The 20,745-nt window shown below is 43.1% G+C and overlaps 1 protein-coding gene across 7 annotated transcripts in view; it reads left to right on the top strand.

Annotated features, from left to right (window-relative positions):
- The window catches only part of NFE2L2 (NFE2 like bZIP transcription factor 2), a 34,711-nt gene extending 17,889 nt beyond the window's left edge, over positions 1-16,822 (top strand). For all 7 annotated transcript variants that reach the window (XM_046018346.1, XM_046018342.1, XM_046018341.1 and 4 more), the window contains 4 exons: positions 12,722-12,988; positions 13,486-13,575; positions 14,216-14,407; positions 15,078-16,822. In XM_046018346.1, coding sequence (XP_045874302.1) covers positions 12,725-12,988; positions 13,486-13,575; positions 14,216-14,407; positions 15,078-16,304 — 1,773 coding nt within the window. In that variant the 5' untranslated portion in view covers positions 12,722-12,724 and the 3' untranslated portion in view covers positions 16,305-16,822. The remainder of the gene's footprint in view (positions 1-12,721; positions 12,989-13,485; positions 13,576-14,215; positions 14,408-15,077) is intronic.
- The last annotated feature ends 3,923 nt before the right edge of the window (positions 16,823-20,745 follow it).

Here is a 20,745-nt window from a genome sequence, read left to right as displayed (position 1 = left end):
CTGTGTTATGGGCTGCTGTCTTCAATGGCTTTCTTTCTCCTACACAGTGTAGAACTAACTCTTGGACTACACTTGGTCTCAGTGAACGCTTGATGATTCCATCAAGTTTGGAATGTGCATTTAGTGGGTACATGGCCTTATCTCTGGGATTTGGGGATTTGGGACACTGTCCCCGCTGTCCACGTTGATCCTGAGTTGCTTTTGTTGTGGTAGCAGAGACGATCTGCCTGAAGCTCTGCCTGAAGCGGCTTACCTCTGTTGTGTTGAGCAGGGGCAGTCTTCAGGAAGCTATTTAGAGCTAGGGAGTGGGGGAAGGAAAGTCCTGCATGGAAAAATGCATGTTAGACATTGGTCAAATAACAGGGTTTTATAGGCCATTAATTTGGCTTCAGGGGTCAGTGCCACACAACAGTTTTGTGAAGGTCTGTTTTCAGAGTAATTCCCAATATTTCTTGTGTCCTAAGTAATAGATGTTGCAGTAGAAAGTCCCCCTTAAAATCTAATTTGTGTTAGGTTGACCATATGACCCCTCCTTGGTTCTGCTTCATCATATGAGACTTAGGGACAGTTACTCATTTAGCCTCTCATGGCCTCAGGAACCTCATTTATAAACCTGGGGTTTGGACTGTGGTCTCCCAAGATCACAGCCAGCTGTCCTTAGTCTGTGTGTACTCTAAAGTAATTTAATGACCAAGAAACCTCTGTTCCTGAGAGATTCATTCCGAGAAAGTATGCTTTCTCCTGGTCTTTAAGAACTTGGGAGAGGGGCAACTAGGCTGGACTTGCTTTTTTTTTTTTGATATTTGCCTTGTCTGTGAGAAAGGCAGAGGTTTCTGGTTCTGCCTGACCTGCTGTAGTATTTGTGCTATTGAGGCCTTGCCCAGCCTCTGACTTACCTGTGTGTACCGCTGCCTCTCCGTCCCTTGCTGCTACAAATGTTCCGCTAGCTCCAAAGGCAACAACCAAGGTTAAGTTGGCAGGAGCAAGCTGGACCTAGACTGGTGGTTAGAGAAGATCTGCTTGCTGGCCAGCCGACTGTGATGTTTATCTCACTGTTAGCCTTAATTTCATTATTAAAAGGTAGAAGGAGGGGCTGGTTTTGAAATGGTTCTGGAGTTAACATAGGAGACCTTGTACGATTAATACGCGTTTATCGTGTGGGTACCACATGCCAATACCATACAGGGTAAGCGGGACACATGACTGGGAGATGGGCACCCCACAGTGTTGGGGGGAGTGTAAAAGGCACAGCTGCTGCGCAGAGCTGTCCGGCAGTGTCTAACCTCATGACAGGTGCCGGTGCAGTTAGCCCTTGAACACAGGTTTGAGCTGTGCTGGCCAGGTCCGCTTATACACAGATGGTTTTGGCTACATGTATTTTCTCCTTCTTCTGATTTTTCTTAATAACGTTTTTCTTTTCTCTAGCTTACTTTATTGTAAGAATATAATACATAATGCATAGAACATACAAAACCTGTGTTAATCTACTGTTTGTTACTGGTGAGGCTTCTGGTCAAAAGTTACACGTGGGTTTTTGACTGTGGGAAGGTTGGTGCCACTGACTTCCACGTCGTTCAAGGGTCAGCTATACTGTTTGACCCAGCAGTTCCACTGATAATTCTGTATTCCACGGATGTCTTCACACACTTTTTTGGAATGATTTCTGTATAAGGATATTCATTATAGTGTTATTTGTCATAGTAAAAGATCCAAAAATCACTTAAAACCCCAATGAGGGACTAATGAAATGGTTATGTTATGAAATAATACATTATTCTAGTGCATCTTTATGGTGAAATACTGCTCAGCCATTAAAAATAATGGAACCAGGAGTCTGACTGGCTTCATCGGTGAAGTGTGTGGCTTGATCTCAGGGTGGTAAGTTCAAGCTGCATGTTGGGTGTAGAGATTACTTAAAAATAAAATCTTGGGGCGCCTGGGTGGCTCAGTGGATTAAGCCGCTGCCTTCAGCTCAGGTCATGATCTCAGGGTCCTGGGATGGAGCCCCGCATCGGGCTCTCTGCTCCACGGGGAGCCTGCTTTCTCCTCTCTCTCTGCCTGCCTCTCTGCCTACTTGTGATCTCTCTCTCTGTCAAATAAATAAATAAATTCTTTAAAAAAATAAAAATAAAATAAAATCTTAAAAAATAATAATAATACTAGAACATCTCTATGCCCTGATTTAGAACTGTCTCCAAAATACATTAGAAAGTGGGGAGCACAATGATAATACACTATTGTGTGTATTTAATAGACTATCTTCCTAAGAAGTCATAAAAAATTGATGCCAGCAGTTGCCTTGGGGAAGGTAATTAGGTGATTACTTTTGCATCTTTTAATGCATGTGTATGTACCACATACACATGTGTTATCTATTTTAAAAAGACACTGTCATGCCCTAAAGTCGTTCACAGTTGAATCAGAGCATTGTAAGAGAGCCCAGAGAAGACATAAGGAAGTATGGGGTAACTACTGTCTTTATGGGAAGGTAGACTGAAATGTGGATGTCTCCTGGTACAGCTAAGTCGACCTGATTTGCCAGCAGTCATCAGGGCAGCAGGTCCGAGTGTGAAGAGGGACAGCTTCCAAGTCTTCCTGGCCTGCCTGGGGAGGGGGCACTGGGGCTAAAGCGGTTTCCAGACCGTGTCCTGTTGGGGTGTGAATGCCAGGGAGTGGCCCCACAGCTTGGGAAGAGCCGGGCAGGCCCAGAGTCTGTTCTGAGTTGGAGTCCTGGCTCTGCCACTTGCCAAACATGTGATTTGGGGCAGGGTTCCTTGGTGCCCAAAGCGCAAGTGTGTTCATCCCTAAATGAAGATAAACCAGCTCCCTGGGGCACTGCGGGGAAGCCAGAATGAGATCTTGCCCGCAAATAGCCCATGAGTGCCTGGCAAAGGCCAGCTGTAATAGGAGCCCACAGGCTGGCAAGTTAGAGCAAGAGAGAGTCATTTAAAAATTAGGTTGGAGTGAAAATGTATCAATGTATCTCTTCCCCTCTGCCAAATAACTTGGAAGAGTTGCAGAGTAGAGAGGTTGGTAGTTTGGGAATCCTTGACCTCTGACCTTGGGGCAAGTCATTTCATCCTCGGGCCTGTTTCCCTGTTTGAAAAATGAACGGGGCGTCTGTGTGAGCCCTGTGGTCCCTTCCAGTTGTAGCATTCCCTGACCATGTGGCATGAGCAGTAATGCCCAGCTCAACTGACCCTAGTCACGCTGACGGAGAAGTCCGCGTGTGGGGAGGAAGTCTCTGCATCAGAGAATTGTCCCTGTGTTGGGGGAAGCCACGCCCCTGTGGGTAGAGTGGGGGGGCACACACTACCCCCACCAAGAGGGGAGACCAGGAATGCCTAAAGTGAGTGGAGTGGTGATGTGTTCATCCTTCTCTGTTCTCTCCACCTCCATTACCTCCTTTGCTTGGAGTAGACCTTTGCAGACCAAGCGTTAACCCTTGTTTATCGAGTGGGACATTCACGTCCACACAGTTGTGACTCTGTTGGTTGTGACCTCGGTGAAGTCTGTCTGTGTGTGGCTTAGTGATACTTGCCTTCATGCTGCCTTGGCTCCTGTGTGCGGCTCAGCGTGTCCGAACTAAGATCAGAGACTCTTTTTTTTTTTTAATATTTTATAAATTTGACAGAGAGAAATCACAATTAGGCAGAGAGGCAGGCAGAGAGAGAGGAGGAAGCAGGCTCCCTGCGGAGCAGAGAGCCCAATGCGGGGCTCGATTCCAGGACCCCAGGACCCCGGGATCATGACCTGAGCTGAAGGCAGAAGCTTTAACCCACTGAGCCACCCAGGCGTCCCAATCAGAGACTCTTTATTTCCTGTCCCCCGGGCACCTTGCACAGTTGCTGGCCTCTGAGAGGTGCTCTGTACACACGTGTTAGATGGGGAGGCGGAGTGATGATCCGTGTACGGTAGTTACAGGCACGAGTCTTGTGCTCTGGACCCACCCCCCGTATTATAACTACCACCATCCCAGTAAAATGAGGTTTTAGCCATCTGCAGTGCATTATTTCAGGAAATAACTTCATATTCAGAAGACAGCATGCAAGAAAAAAAAAAAAAAGCTAAAAAACAGACCCCTTAGAATGTATTTTAACAAATCTACAGTTTAAAAAAAAAAACCAACTTAGTGTTTTAGGTAGTTTCTATGTATTACCGCATTTTGTGTGTCTGTATTTTATATTCAGCACGCACCCCCCGCCCTGGCAAACAAGGTCTTTGGCTAGTGGCCGTCACCTACCACATAGTGCTTAACTCAGCCTCCAAGCCTGGGTGACTCCCATGATTCTTTCTTCTTTTTTTTTATTATTATTTTTTTTATTTTTTTTTATGATTCTTTCTTCTTAAATCTGAAAAGGAGCTTTAAGCTTAAAATAAATAATTTCTTTTTACAAATGCATGACTCTGGGGCGCCTGGGTGGCTCAGATGGTTAAGCATCTGCTTTCAGCTTAGGTCTTGATCCAGGGTCCTGGGATTGAGCCCTGCATCAGGCTCCCTGCATAGCAGGGAGCCCGCCTCTCCCTCCGCCTGCCACTCCCCCTGCTTGTTCTCTCTCTCTCTCTCTCTCTCTGACAAATGAGTAAGTAAAATCTTTAAAAAAAAAAAAAAAAAAAAAGCAGGACCCAAAGAGGGTGAAGGATCACACAGGGTGTTTAGAAGTAGCAGAAATGGCTGTAAAGAGCCCAGCCGTTGAGTTGTGCTAGAGCACTGCTCTTCCTCCTGGCGGCCACCCTGTAGGAGGAAGGCACACCAGGATGGGCAGGCAGCGCTGTTGGACCTCAGCGTGGATGCGTGAGCCATGTGGTGTGTTCACATCTGGTGAATTTCAGTAAGGCAGGTAGAGGGTTTAGATCCAGTGCTTCTGAAGATTCTTCTGGGGCATTCTGTGTGTGTGTATATGTGTGTTAGGTGTGTATTTCCCAGTAGTAGTTGTTGTTTTTAAAGATTCTTTTCATTGGTTAGAGAGAGGGGGAGAGAAAGCATAAGCAGGGGTGCAGCAGGCAGAGGGAGAAGCAGACGCAGGACTCGGTCCCGGGACCCTGGGATCATGACCTGAGTGGAAGACAGCCAGCCGCTTAACCACGTGAGCCACCCAGGTGTCCCCCCAGTAGAATCATTCGAATAGTGATGGAAGACCTACTCAGAGTTCCTCTCATGTATGGAGGTCAGTGTCCAGAACTGAATGTATATATGTGGCTTGTTAAAAAAAAAAAATGCAAAAGAGGGGCGCCGGGGTGGCTCAGCGGGTTAAACCTCTGCCTTTGGCTCATGGTCCCAGGGTCCTGGGATGGAGCCCCGCATAAGGCTCGCTGCTCAGTGGGGAGCCTGCTTCTCCCTCTCTCTGCCTGCCTCTCTGCCTACTTGTGAACTCTGTCAAATAAATAAATAAAACAAAAGAGATTAGAAAAATGTATCATCAAGTTTGCTTATCAAACCAAGCCATTCTCCTGGCAAACTCAGGGTAAGCTGTCCCAGAAGCCCTCCCAGGCCTGGCAGCCACATCCACCCAAATACCCAGGAAGAAGTCTGTTGGGACACAGGTGTGAAACTCCTCGTGGAAGAGTTGGATCCGTGCACTTTTTGCAGCAGGTGGGCTCACCGACCCTTTTGGAAATGCAGTGTCCTTTCTGACTTCTTTTTGGCTAAACACGTACATGCCTCCTGAGCAAACCAGCAGTCCAACTTCCTATTCTGTTCACTGTCCGGTTTTGCTTTATCTTTGTATTGTGTTTGCAGCTTGCAGACAAGCATAATGGGTGAGAGTTCCAGTAAACCGGCTGGATCATATTTCTTAGACTGAGTCATTGCTGAGAAACTTGTTTGTGAACAGGAAGCAGCCCATGAAAATGTCTGTGCGTAGTAACACGCTGGACTCAGGAAACTGGACCGTTTTCTAGTTGCGAGACAGAAAGGTGGGAAGGATGGTTCTAGTCCCCAGGGAAGAGCAAACTCGTGATCTTGGGTTTTAACTTGTCGAATAATTCATCTCTTGGTATATGTGCAAGAATTTTTATTGTTAGAAATCGCTGGTTGTTGAAGATTGGGGAAATAATGCTCCATAAGATTTCTCTAGAAGGAAAACTTGGACTAGTGGTAACTATTACTACTTACTAGGAGCCTCTGCAGACATAGAACTTTCTGTTAGGCCAGTTATATTTAAAAATGGAGCTGTAGTTACACAGAAGTGACATCTGTACTTGGCCTAGACTGAAAGGCCCCTTCCACACCTAACATTCTGTGGTTTACGTATGAGTATACACACACACACACTCACACTCTCTCTCTCTCTCTCTCTCTCTCTCTCTCTGTGACTCTTACCTACTTCACAGTTACTGTAGCCAATATATTTAAACGTTAGCCCATCAGTCCAGTAGAACCAACAGTGAAAGAATAACCTGTCATCTGCCTTCTCTAGAATGCTCACTGAAAAAACAATTGGCATTGTGTTGTGTATCTTCTACCTTTTTTTTTAAATTAATTTAATTATTTGTGAGAGCGAGGTGGGGGAGCGGCAGGCAGAGGGAGAAGCAGGCTCCCCGCTGAGCAGGGAGCCCAGTGTAGGACTCAATCCCAGAACCCTGGGATCACAATCTGAGCCAAAGGCAGAGGCTTAACCAGCTGAGCCACCCAAGTGTCCCTGTTGTGTATCTTCTTGTAATGAAGCAGTGGGAGAGAAGCTAAAAGAAGTAAATGGGCAGATAATTATTTATGAAATATAATAGTCATCAGTGAAAAATATTTTAAAACTACACCAGCTGTTGTCATTTTATTTTTTTTTCAAGATTTTTTTTATTTATTTGACAGAGACAGCAAGAAAGAGAACACAAGCAGGGGGAGTGGGAGAGAAAGAAACAGGCTCCCCGCTGAGCAGGGAGCCCGATGTGGGGCTCATTCCCAGGACCCTGGGATCATGACCTGAGCCAAAGGCAGATGCCCGACGATTGAGCCACCCAGGCACCCCTATCATTTTACTTGATTTATTAAGGACTGTGACTTGTGAGTCAAGGAGAGATTTGTTGTTACCATTTCTTCAGAATTCGAGCAGGCCTTTGGTTGTGTTGTAGCCCACTTGGCTCTTCATGTCGGACGGCAGGATAGGACTCATGTTCCATCTGGTTTTGATAAAAAATATTTGAGCATCTTCTGTCAAAAAAATATTAACCCAGGGGCGCCTGGGTGGCTCAGTGGTTTAGGCCACTGCCTTCAGCTCAGGTCATGATCTCAGGGTCCTGGGATCGAGTCCCGCATTGGGCTCTCTGCTCGGCAGGGAGCCTGCTTCCCTCTCACTCTCTCTGCTTGCCTCTCTGCCTACTTGTGATCTCTCTCTGTCAAATAAATAAATAAAATCTTTAAAAAAAAAATATTAACCCAGATTTCATTTTCAGGTGAATAATACAACCACCTGGGCATAATCTAAAGACTGACATGGATGGGGAAAACAATTACTGAAAAATATCTTGGACTCTGAATGCCAGTAATTAATATTTGGATGAAGGAGAGATCTCAAGGAGAATAGACTTTAAAAGCCTCATTTACTGGGGTGCCTGGGTGGCCCAGTGGGTTTTAAAGCCTCTGCCTTCAGCTCGGGTCATGATCTCAGGGTCCTGGGATCCAGCCCCGCATCCAGCTCTCTGCTCAGTGGGAAGCCTGCTTCCCCCTCTCTCTCTGCCTGCCTCTCTGCCTACTGGTGATCTCTGTCAAATAAGTAAATAAAATCTTTAAAAAAAAAATAAAAGCCTCCTTTACTACTTTCTTAATGGAAATACGTGATTTTTAGGAGTAGCTGGAGACATGGTTTCATGCTTACACAGTAAATAGAAAGTGAGTTTTCATGTTCTTTTCACAAGCTTCATACTCTGTGGAGTTAATTTTTTAAGTTGATTAGTGAAATTTGTTTTTAGAAGCAAACTTCCCACCGCCTTCCCATCCTCAAGACAAAATAAAGGATGGGAGAGGGAGGGGAGGGCAATGGGTTGGGAGGTGCAAGTCTCGTTTACATGTGTGAATATATTATAGAAGCCATTTTATTTTTCATTTCAGATATTTTCCCAGAGCCTCAGATTACAGATTTTTCTTAAGAGGAGATGGTGCTATCTTGCCTTATCTTTTCTAATTATTTGGATCATCCGAGTATGAAAAATGCTGACTTGTTCAAGGCCTTTCTCCTTTCTTTATCCTGGAACAGAGATGTTTGTTTCAAAGTGGTACGAGTTAATAATCCAACTTCAGATTCCCCAGAAAACGTATAATAGATTACACGGATGGCAAATCATGATATATACATTTTAAATATGAAGAATTCCTTTGGACCAGATGGTGATTTAATGAGAATTGTCAAACATTTATGTTTCTTATTAAATTGTCATCTTTTGTGTAAGCCAAGCTAGCAGCATAATTTGCAACACACTCAGGAATCACTAAAGGACAACAACAAAAAAATTCAAGATGCCTAGCGGCTCCATATGGCATGTAAAGGCTCACAGCCAGCTCTTTCCCTAGTCCTGAGGAATACCTGTTGGAATGCTGTGGGAACTGTCCCCCTGCTTTCCGCTCCTTCCCCAGACTCTACTGAGCTACCATTTAGTGGAGTGGCCTTCCTCTTCAGGGGCTTGGGAGGGGATAAGACGCTCTTCTTTCTCAGGGCCTGGGATTTATGTGCCTTAGAGCAGTTTTAGCTTTTCCTTTGGCATTTCCCTTCCCCACTGTCCGGTGTCCTGTTCTTGTTTGTTGATGGGCTCCGCCCAGACGCCTTCCGCTCAGATGTAGCGCGTGTCTAGGGATGGGTCATTTTTGGAAGAAGTCATGTGCCCAGTCATGGGGCTCCTTGCAGGAAGTGCTCCCTGCCCGTGAGGGTAGCACAGAACAGTCCTGAGGCCATGGGGCTCCCCAGCGGCAAGTCTTGGGTGGACACAGTTCTCATTTTCAACATAGAGCTTTGAGGATTTCAAACAATATCATATCCCCGAAGGCGTGTTCTTTTGAAAATGATGTGGAAATGTGAGTAACACAGAGGATAATACATGAAGGCCAGGACAGGAAACCCATTGTTGCTTCATTATAAATTTGATCAGAACATCTGCTTTAAGGAATTCGAGGTGGTTAAGACTACCCATGCTTTTATTTTTAAGCAGAAGGTTTCTTTTAGAGACTTTTCATAGCAACAATAAATACTACATCAAAATAAACTTTAAAACACAGAAGGAGAACTCTGAGGACACTTTGAAACCTGTTTGGGGCCCACTGTGATCTCACTGAAGGCTGCCCAGTCTGCATTAAGAACAAGTAGATGTTGTCACTTGAAACCTCTTTTGGTGGCATTCCGGGTGGAGACAGTACGCTCGGGCCATAGGGGTCTGCCTTCCCGGGAACAGGATGTTCGAGAGCTGGGCCAGGTGATGCTTCGTGATCTGTTTTTCCTGTGTGTTGATAAAGATCCATCAAGGTGTCCTTTTCTGAGCATGTTAGGGAAATGTTTAAAAATTGAATCAGTTGAGCTATGCATTGATAGGTAGTCTTGACGGTCGAGTGGGTATGGGTGGGTGTGTACATGAAAATAAACACAAAAGTGTGTGTTATGTGTTTTTGTTTTCAATGCATGTTGCACAAGCCCATGAGTCCGTTTCAGACCCTCCCTGAGGAGGAACCAAGTAGCTTCCTCACTGAAGGTTGTCGCAGGTTCCTACTACACTTAGGCCCACAGCTTCATGATCATCCATTTGCCTCGAGTTCGATCTTGCTCCTGTGACAGCGAGTACTAGAACCATCGCTGCCAGCATGCACAGCAACATTCGCATGGACTTTACATGTATAGAGCGATTTCTTTCACGTCTCACTTGATCCACCAACATCTGCGGGATAGGGGTGGGATAGAACAGTTAGGTCGTGAACGTGGAGCTAAACTGTCTGAACCCACTCAAGACAGCACATCTGGAGAAGGAAAGGAAGGAATAGAGTTGTATCAACTCTTGGTGTGACCGTTACTGATCATTTTCGAGTAAATTACAGTAGAAATTTTCTTTCAGCCCATAGAGCTGGGTTTTGGGGATCCTCTGAAATAGTCTGGTTTGTAAGCAGGTATTTGTAGCATAAACTGCTTCAGTGTCCTTTCAGTTCTTTCAGGAACAAATCAAAACTGGGTGTTCCTTTTGATCCTGGGATCGCTTAACAAGAAGTCCCCACCTGGGCATTCTGGGGAAGTGAGGGAGGGATGCGCCAGAGTGACCCCAGCTGCAGGGACACGTGTGTGCGTGTGTCTTCTATTGCTCTGAAGAGCTCAGCACACTGTCCGCATCCGTTTTTGAGAGGGACTGGAGTTCAGCTGAGACTGTGTGATCGTGCATTCTTTTCATTTTCAGCGCTGGCTTTTAGTGGATGTGAATAGTCTGAAGACCTCAGTATCTTGGTGCCTTAGTCCAGTTCTCCGAGCTGGTTGGGATACTTGGCTGGGTCTGAACCTATTGAGAAGCTACGACCTAACCAGATCAGAATTTTAAAGTTGTTTGGTTTTTTTTTTTAAGATTTTATTTGACAGAGAGAGAGAGCATGCGCAAGTAGGCAGAGAGGCAGGCAGAGAGAGAGGGAGAAACAGGCTCCCCACTGAGCAGAGAGCCCAATGCGGGGCTGGATCCCAGGACCCTGAGACCATGACCAGAGCCTAAGGCAGAGGCTTAATCCACTGAGCCACCCAGGCGCCCCAAGATCAGAATTTTAAAGTAGCTTTCTCTCTGCCTTTGGATAAAACATGTCCATTAAAATAGAGACCCATCATTTTTAACCTGGAAATTTATTTTCATGCTTACTGTTTGTGGGGAGCTGCCTGAGGAGATAGCCACATATGAATAAATGCTCTGTGGTTGCTGTGTTCTTGTCATGGCCAGGAAGATGACTTGAGGGGATGTGCTCAATCCAGCCTTCTGTAAACTGGCCACTTTTTCACACCACCAAGATATTAAAGCAAAGTGTGTGTGTGTGAGACAATGGATTTTATATCCTGTCCACTGGTCAATGATCAGATTTTATACTTTTTAGTGTAACCTGTGGTTTAAGACAGCACAAGTCCAAGTTTGGGGCTGCCCAGGACATATCCCTGTACACTTTCTAGCAGTCTCCCTTTTGTTCTAAACCTCGGTATTTTCATCTGTAAAATAAGAATGTTGTCTACATATGGTTGTCTTGTGGATTTGTTTGTATGTAGAGTGCTTCAAATGATGCCTGACATGTAGAAAGCCTTTGACAGACGTTGGCTGTAGTTCTGAAGAGCTACAGCTGTTCTAACTATACCTGCTGTTTGGGGGGAACACTTTTTAACCCTGCTCGAGGCTAGAAGGATGATAAACCCCAGGAGCAGGGAGGGTTTCGTGGTGTTTAGGATTCTCCCACCAAGTCTGTAGCGATGGCCTCTGCTATCCATGTCGCTGTGCTGCGTTTAGGCTGGGTGGCCTGCACCTCCTTTGTCGGGTAAAAATAGCCTGACTGCTCAGTGAAGCAATAACCGTGTTATTTTTGTCGTTGGAGGCGGAAAACAGTAGAGTCTAGACACACGGGGCAACTCAGTGCAGCCTGCCATCACCAGGACCAAAAATGTCGGTGCTGGTTGTTCACACTGTGTCTACCCTGCCTTCGGCCCCAACTCCCTTCCCCCATGTCTTGATTTTTCTGGTCTCAATCTCATTATATTATTTTCAGTATAGATGGCTTTCTCCGATGGAGAGTGATTTAAATTTACTACCTGTGTAGGCTTTCCCAAAACGAAAGGTATAAATCAGAAAAACTGCTTTTAACACGTGGTTAGGAAAGTCTGGACGTGGAACCAAGGCCTAGCTTTGTTACAGAAATCAAAATAACCATCCCTCATTGTAAGATTCTCCCCGTATCTTAAAACTTTTGGTAACTTCCATCCTTCCCTGGAGCCATGTTTTTTTGTTTTTCATTTTGTGTTATTTTCTTAAGAAGACTGCTTGTGACTTCTCAGAAGTGAAACTAGTGAGCACTACCTCTTTCTCAGGGCAGCCCCTTGCTTCACCCATGGGTCACAAGATCACCATTAGCTAGGATTTTTCTTTATTAATTTTTTCACGCCTCAGGAGCTAAAACTCAAGTCAAGAGGAAATTGTTTTAATAAATGAGTCATGGGGACAAGAATAGCAAGAAATGATGGGGGGAAATAACTTCATGTAGGAAATACCAAAAGGTGAAATTTCACAGCCACTAGATTGACATTTAACAAGGGTCCCGTTCCCCACCTTCCCCCCAGCTGTAAAATGGGTATTTGCTGAGTTTAGAAAAAAATTCCACATATTTGATTATGTTTTCCAGATTCCATTTCTCATAAGAAACCAGTGGCTTGGAGTCCTTGCTGTAATTTCTGTATTCCATTAAACAAGTATGGGATTTCTTTTTAATTCAAGAACTTCAATGTGTAGCATGTCACGTTGCTCTTCAGTGACCTCTGCCATCATCCAGTCTTTAATAATCCAAGTAATAAGTGGTTAGAATGGATGGCTGTGTTTGTAGGTTGTTGTTTCTTTCAATGAATAGATTCATTGAATGGAATTAACTGTGCCCTTCCAGAACATTGGATCTGTGTTCCCATTCAGATGGTCATCTCCCTACCCCCAACCATCAACAATGGCATAATGTACATTATATGGTACCTGCCATTTTAAAAACCATCTTAACCATGGTGTCTTTTTTTTTTTTTTTTTTTTTTAAACACAGGACATGGATTTGATTGACATACTTTGGAGGCAAGATATAGATCTTGGGGTAAGTCGAGAAGTATTTGACTTTAGTCAACGACGGAAGGAGCATGAGCTGGAAAAACAGAAAAAACTTGAAAAGGAAAGACAAGAACAACTCCAAAAGGAGCAAGAGAAAGCCTTTTTTGCTCAGTTACAACTAGACGAAGAAACAGGTGAATTCCTCCCAATTCAGCCAGCGCAACACATCCCATCAGAAACCAGCAGCTCTGCCAACTACTCCCAGGTACCAAAAACTCAGTTCTTGGGAAGGTGTCAGGGCTTAAGGAAGACATACTGGCCCAAGAATTAAAACATCTGGATTTGCATTCCAGCTTTGTCTTTTTTACTGTCTTCATGACCAAATCAAGTCAGCTTCCCAACCTCAGCCTCCTGACAAGTTCAACACCTGACTGACTGCCCTCACAGAGTTGTAAGGAGTGCGAGGGCATACGTTACATTGACAATGCTTTGTAAGCTGTGGGAACAGAACGTGAGGATCTAGCAGCAGTAAAACTAGTAGTACAGATTGCTAGCGTTTTGTTTATAGATGAGCAGTTGAAGCTCAGAGCACTCAAGAAATTGGGGAAGCCAAGATTGGAACCCAGGGTCTTGTTGGTTTGATTCTGTGCTCTATACTAAACTGATTTCTGAAAGAAGATAAGCGTTTGGTTAACTGTATTATAAACATTGTCTGACACTGAGCAGTCTTTTTCTTCTTTGATGTCCTTCCCTTTTATCTAGGTTGCCGACATTCCCAAACCAGACGCTTTGTACTTTGATGACTGCATGCAGCTTTTGGCAGAGACATTCCCGTTTGTCGATGACAATGAGGTATAGCATTTGGCTAACACTGAAGCTCCCCAACTATATTTAGTATGTCCTATAAGTGTGACTGCATTTAAAAAAAAATTTTAGGAGGAAATTTTGTCGAAGAAACCTTAGCCTACAGTTAACTTCACAATTTTAAAAAAAAGCAAAAAAAAAAAAAAAAACCCCCAAAAACCTGCATGATACCAAACCAAAACCACTTACCCCTGCAGAAGCATGGATCTGCGTAACCATGGAAACAAATAATCCATTGGTTATAGGTACTTAGAAATAAATTTTGGTGAGTAAAAAGCAAACCAGGTAATAAACCAAGACTAGCTCAGTTAACAGTTTAGTGTGTGTGTGATTGAAGCCCTATACTAGGTATTTTTACCAAGAGATACAAGTTAAAACTTCAAGATTGTTACATATTTTGAAATTTACCTTCAAATGCATAGCATAAAACAGTTAAAACTAGTAAATAAGTCCATCTGGAGTCAGTTGGACAGGGGAGAAAAGACGTGTTTTCGTTATGTAGAAACAGGGGTCATAGTGGTTCTAACTAGAGAAGTGCAGAACTGTTAGCCAGGTCCAGTGTAAGGTGTTGTGATGTTCTTCAGTGTTGCTCGCAGACTCACGTAGATACACGCTTGGTCAATTTTAGGTTTCTTCAGCTGCGTTTCAGTCACTTGTTCCTGATATTCCCAGCCAAATGGAGACTCCAGTCTTCGTTGCTCCTAATCAGGCTCAGTCACCCCAGACTCTCCTCGTTCAGTCAGTCATTGCTGATCTAGACAATATGCAGCAGGACATTGAGCAAGTTTGGGAGGAGCTATTATCCATTCCAGAATTGCAGGTAACTAAGATCTGCTATCAGTAGACGCTAAAGACACTCATATTCAGTACCTTTAAACTAATTACTGCAGTTATTTACATGTCACCGACTTAGTGGAAGGCTTGGAGGGGGCTTTTAAATCATCGTGAGAGGGCTGCCCAGTTGATAGAGCATGTGACTCTTTCAGGGTTGGGAGTCTGAGCCCCACGCTGGGTGTAGAGGTTACTTAAATAAATTTAGTCATGAGGGCTGTCCGTGCCCACTTCCGTGCACTTAATAAAAGTGTACTGGATGTCTTGAGGAAAGAGCTGATCTTTGTAGACCAGAAGTCTGATCTAGGAACTTTGAAAGTAATACGTATGCTTAGACATAAATATCTGTCAGAAATGGGAATTACCTGAATTACAGAAGAGCCTGGAAAGAACGGGGGTGGGGAGAGAGTTTACCATCAGATGCAGATTATCTGCTATTAAAAATATTTGCCATCACGGGCACCTAGATGGCTCATCACTGGAGTGTGTGAATCTTGGATCATGGGGTTGTGTATTCAAGCCCAATATTGGGGGCAGAGATTACTTAAGAATAAAATCCTTAAAAAGTAAATAAATAATATTTGCCATGAGATACAGATTATCAGCTATTAAAATATTTAACCTGATTTGTATTTAGTAAAAATTTCTTTTCCACACAGTGTCTTAATATTCAAAATGACAAACTGGTGGAGACTAGCACGGTTCCAAGTCCAGAAACCAAAATGACAGAAATCGACAACAGTTACCATTTCTACTCATCAGTGCCCTCACTGGAAAAAGAAGTAGGTAACTGTAGTCCACATTTTCTCAGTGCTTTCGAGGATTCCTTCAGCAGCATCCTCTCCACAGAAGATTCCAGCCAGTTGACCGTGAACTCATTAAATTCAGATGCTACAATAAACACAGATTTTGGGGATGAATTTTATTCTGCTTTCATAGCAGAACCCAGTAGTAGCAACAGCGTGCCCTCCTCTGCTACATTAAGCCAGTCTCTCTCTGAACTTCTTAATGGGCCAATTGATGTTTCTGATCTATCACTCTGTAAAGCCTTCAATCAGAACCAGCCTGAAGGCACAGAATTCAATGATTCTGACTCTGGCATTTCACTCAACACAAGTCCTGGCATGGCATCACCAGAACACTCGGTGGAATCTTCTGTCTATGGAGACACACCACTTGGCTTCAGTGATTCGGAAATGGAAGAGATAGATAGTGCTCCTGGAAGTGTTAAACAGAATGGTCCTAAAACACAGCCAGTACAGTCTGCTGGAGATACAGCCCAACCCCTGTCACCATCTTCAGGGCACAGCGCTCCTGCACGTGATGCTCAGTGCGAAAACACGCCAAAGAAGGAATTGCCTGTAAGCCCTGGTCATCGGAAAACCCCATTCACAAAAGACAAACATTCGAGCCGCTTAGAGGCTCATCTCACAAGAGATGAGCTAAGGGCAAAAGCTCTCCATATCCCATTCCCTGTTGAAAAAATCATTAACCTCCCTGTTGATGACTTCAATGAAATGATGTCCAAGGAGCAATTCAATGAGGCTCAGTTGGCATTAATTCGAGATATACGCAGGAGGGGTAAGAATAAAGTGGCTGCTCAGAATTGCAGAAAAAGAAAACTGGAAAATATAGTGGAACTGGAACAAGATTTAGATCATTTAAAAGATGAAAAAGAAAAATTGCTCAAAGAAAAAGGGGAGAATGACAAAAACCTCCATCTACTGAAAAAACAACTCAGCACCTTATATCTCGAAGTGTTCAGCATGCTCCGTGATGAAGATGGAAAACCCTACTCTCCTACTGAGTACTCCCTGCAGCAGACAAGAGACGGCAATGTATTCCTTGTGCCCAAAAGTAAGAAGCCAGATATGAAGAAAAACTAGATTTGGGAAGATCTGACCTTTTCTGAGCTAGTGGGTTGTTTTGGGGGGGTTTTTTTGGTTTTGTTTTTGTTTTTGTACTGTTATACTAAAAGCTCCTACTGTGATGTGAAATGCAAAAATATACTTTATAAGTAATTCTATGCAAAATTATAGTCAAAACTAGTATAGAAAATAATACAGACTTTAAAAAGCATTAAAATAAGTCATCAGTATGCTGAATCAGTAGTTTCACTTTAACTGCAAACCTAATTTCTTAGAACACCATTTGGGCTAGTTTCTGTGTAAGTGTAAATACTACAAAAACTTCTTATTTATACTGTTCTTACCTAATTTGTTACATTCATAGATTTATATGATATCTGGCTAAAAGCAAATTGTTGTAAAACTAACCACTATGTACTTTTTTTTATAAATACTGTATAAACAAAAAAAGGCATTTTTTTATATTAAATTGTTTAGCTCTGGCAAAAACCAATTTAGTTGAAAAGCTGGTACTAATAAAGGAATATTACTGTTAAGTTCTTTGGAATTCATTTGCATTTATTTAGTTATTTTCCATAACAGTAACACACTTAACATATTCACGCATTTTACATTTTCAAAATGTTTTCAGTCACTGAAAATACGACAAGCATTTTATACTAAACTTCTGGTTCCAGAGATTAAAAAGTGTATCAAGAAGTTATTTTCTCTCTTCAATATCAAGTACCTCTCAACCAAGGAAAATACTATATGTTGACATGAAAACATTTGTGTTTATTCACACCAGTGCATGTTCGCCTACCATGTGCTAGGTATTTTTTAAAATAGAGGACACAGTGGAAATCTCTGGGTTTTTTTTAAGATTTAATTTTTATTTGACAGAGACACAGTAAGAGAGGGAACACAATCTGAGGGAGTGGGAGAGAGAGAAGCAGGCTTCCTGCTGAGCAAGGAGTGTGATGTGGGGGGCTCAATCTCAGGACCCCGAGATCATGACTTGAGCCAAAGGCAGACACTTAATGACTGAGCCACCCAGGTGCCCCAAAATCCGTTTTTGAAGACAGCAAACTTTACACGTGCCAGGATTGGGAAGGCCAGTAGAAAGGAAGCATTGCGATTTGAAATAGGGTTGGAGAGGCATCAGGATGGCTCAGTCAATTCGTGTCTGACAGCATTTCGACTCAGGTCATGTTCTTAGGGTCATGAGATCAAGCCCCATGTCAGGCTCTGCACTGGGGCATGGAGCCCGCCTATGATTCTCTCTCCCTCTGCCCCCATGCTAGAATAAATAGGGTTGTGAAGAAGAAAAGCCTTACTGAGATGGCAACATCTGAAGGTGAGGGAGACCTGTTCTATTAGCTAAAAAGAGGACTGCAGACAAGACACCAAGATCCAAAGGCTCTGAAGCCTATTTAAGACAGAAAAAGGACTGCATGGCTGAAAATGGAGGGGGGAGAAAGAGGGCATGTGACACAGAACCCCTAACATCTTCATGATGGCTTTGGCTTTTACAGAATGGGGAGCTGTGGGTGTTACGTGTTAAGTTTTCTTAGCCTTATGTGTTGAAAATAGTCTAGAGGGTTAAGATGGGAGCAGTTAGGTGAATGCGGGGAAGCTCTGAAATAACTCACATGGGAGGGATAGTGTTTTGTCTTGGTCTAGGGTGGTGATAGCTGGAATGAGAAGGCACTGGATTCGGTACGTTTCAAAGGTAAAACAATTTTCTGATAGAATGGATGTTGGGTGAAGGTGCACTCAAGGACCTGAATATCTTTAAGAACTGAGTTGCCCTGAGATGAAGACTGCTTAGAAGGGAAGTCTAGGTGGGAAAGTCCGTTCACTTTAGGACATACTGAGAGATTAAACATAAAAATAAGACAACAGTTCAGGCCCCACAAAACTATCTGTAGGCTCTCCAGTAGACCACTCAGCATTGATTCACTATTTCTTCATCTAATCTGTCTTACGTTTTTGGAGTGGGGAAATTGAAGTTATGTACATAACTCGAGATTCATCTTGAGAGTTATGTACATTTAGAGTTAAGTACATGTAGATTATTCGCTGAGTCCTATTAACCCATTAGCAGTGACACAGTACAGAGGTCCAGAGGCCCTAAAGCCAGATTGGCTGAGCTTGCTGCCACCATTTTCCTGGAATGACCTCCAGTAACTCAAAGCACATAGGCTCACTTCCTCATCTGTAGGGCAAGTATTGAGTTACTACACAGTAAGTACTGTGCCTAAGCTACATTAAGCATTCTGCAAATAGGTGTTTTCTCATTTTCCTTATTAGCCTTACTAGGATGCCTTTTAGCTGCTAGTGAAAGAAACTGAAGTCACATTAGCAAATTAGAGAATCTGACTCAAAGGACAAAGCTCAGGGTTGAAAGTGAATTCAAGAACTAACGGGTGTATCTTGATACTCATTCAGATTCTGCCCCGGTCCTCCTCCTGCAGTAAAGTATCGCCTGTAAGTGGTGGTGTTGAGATCCTGGACACTTTTCCAAACCCCCCAAAAATAAATCTCGGGATCTTGACAAAAGTGCCCCACCCTTAGACAAAATTATAGGTGTGTGAGCATATTGGGGATGTGGCATGAGTCCAAAACCAGCAGCCCCACCTGGAACACCTGGAACGGGTTGGCACTGAACAGGGGTGAAAAGCACTGCCAGGCAGACTGCAACTGACTTCTAGCCAGAGAGGAGTTCATTCAAGTAACCATAGTTCTTTACAGTACCCGAAAAGCTGACTTTGAAGTACTAAACATACTATGCAGTTAGAAACCCAAAATTTTAAACACAGCAAATCCTAACCTCATGACAAAATGAAGCCAAGTGTTCATTTCATCAGGACATGAGTTAGAGCTTTTTAGTGTCCTCAGATTAAGTTTCGCAATTGTTGAAATATTAGACTCATTTTACAATCTGTACCTATGCCTTTTACGCTGACATACGTCAAGCATTCTCAGAAACCTTAGCTGAAAGATACTGTATTTGTTATGCAAAGAAACATCTTGCTGAGATTTCTCAAGGCCAGGATTTTTAGCGAAGGGGTGGCTGCTCAACTCGTACTTCTTGTACCATACTTGTTTTTCAGCCTCAAAACATACACAAAATAATTCATTCCTATTTTTAAAATTGCAGGACAAGTTCAGTTTTCAGTTGCATTTTATACTTTTTGGGAGCTGAAGAAAAATTCAAAGATCTCAAAAACTTTCACTGCATGTGGAGGAAAAAAACCTCTTTAAGACAGTGGCATAACAGTGACCCCCCCTGGGTGGCTCAGTCAAGGTCAAGCATCTGTCTTCCACTAGGGTCATGGGACAGAGCCAAGTTGGGCTCCTTGCTCAGTGGGGAGTCTGATTCTTCCTCTCCTCCCCTCTGCCCCCTACTTCCGTTGCTCTCCAATCTTTAAAAAAAAACACACACACAAAAAAAACTGGCATAATTAACCTTGTCTTCCATTAAAATTTTAACTATGCTTGAAGATATTAAGACAGTACCCATAATTATTACCAAAAGTATCTTTAGGGACCATGGGCTAGGTAACAGATTAAGTTCTTTAAACCCATTATCAGATTTAACCTTCAGGCTTAATGAGGGTAGGTATTATCTCCATTTCACAAAGGAAAAAAAAATTGGGCCGAAACAGTTACTAATCTGGATAGAATGTCAGAGAATTTCGAACTGAGTTACTGATGACATTTAATGAAATTTAAAATTTCCTTCAATATTAGAGACAACAAATCACACTGGTGCTTTATTAAAAATCCTTACCAGATACCTGTTATTTCAGAATACCATTTATGCATCACAACCTCAAAGCCCAAAGTCAGACCCACTAACCTCATTTAATACTTGAAGCATATGCTATTAAATTAAACTTAACTATTTTGATCACTATTGGGGGGAGGGGGCATCTTACGCAAGCTCCATGCTGAGCAGAGCCCAATAATGGGGCTTATCTCTCAACCTGAGCTGCAATCAGTTTGATGCCCAACCAACTGAGCCACCCGGGTGTCCCTTGATTACTATTTTCAATGTAATGCTTAATTCCACGTATTTATGTATATAAAACCACCATTCCTAGGGGTCTGTTGGCATCACCTGCCTAAGTGTAGCATGCATAAAAAAGAAACCCCAAGTAAACTTGCCAAAGCTCACAAAACAACTTCTGTATTTAAGTATTTTACTGTTAAACTTGATCCTAACAAAAACCTAACTGAATTTTCCAACCTATTAAGGATGTTAAGAGGAGACAAATGAGATTAAATCCAAATAGAGCACCTATCAGTTCTTTTCCTAAGTATTTTGAAGAACAAAAATTTAGTCGTTTCTGTCAATGCAGACTAACGATATATTTTAACGTCAAGTGTTACTACTTAACGTAGGATTCGCCCTTGTGATTATAGGCCCTTTTAACAATTTTAATGGCTATATAGAATAGGTGACACTTAACCA

This window comes from Meles meles, chromosome 9, assembly GCF_922984935.1.
Source record: "Meles meles chromosome 9, mMelMel3.1 paternal haplotype, whole genome shotgun sequence".
Taxonomy (NCBI): Eukaryota; Metazoa; Chordata; class Mammalia; order Carnivora; family Mustelidae; genus Meles; species Meles meles.
Note: the sequence above shows the minus strand (reverse complement) of the source record. Positions and strands in the feature narration are given on the sequence as shown.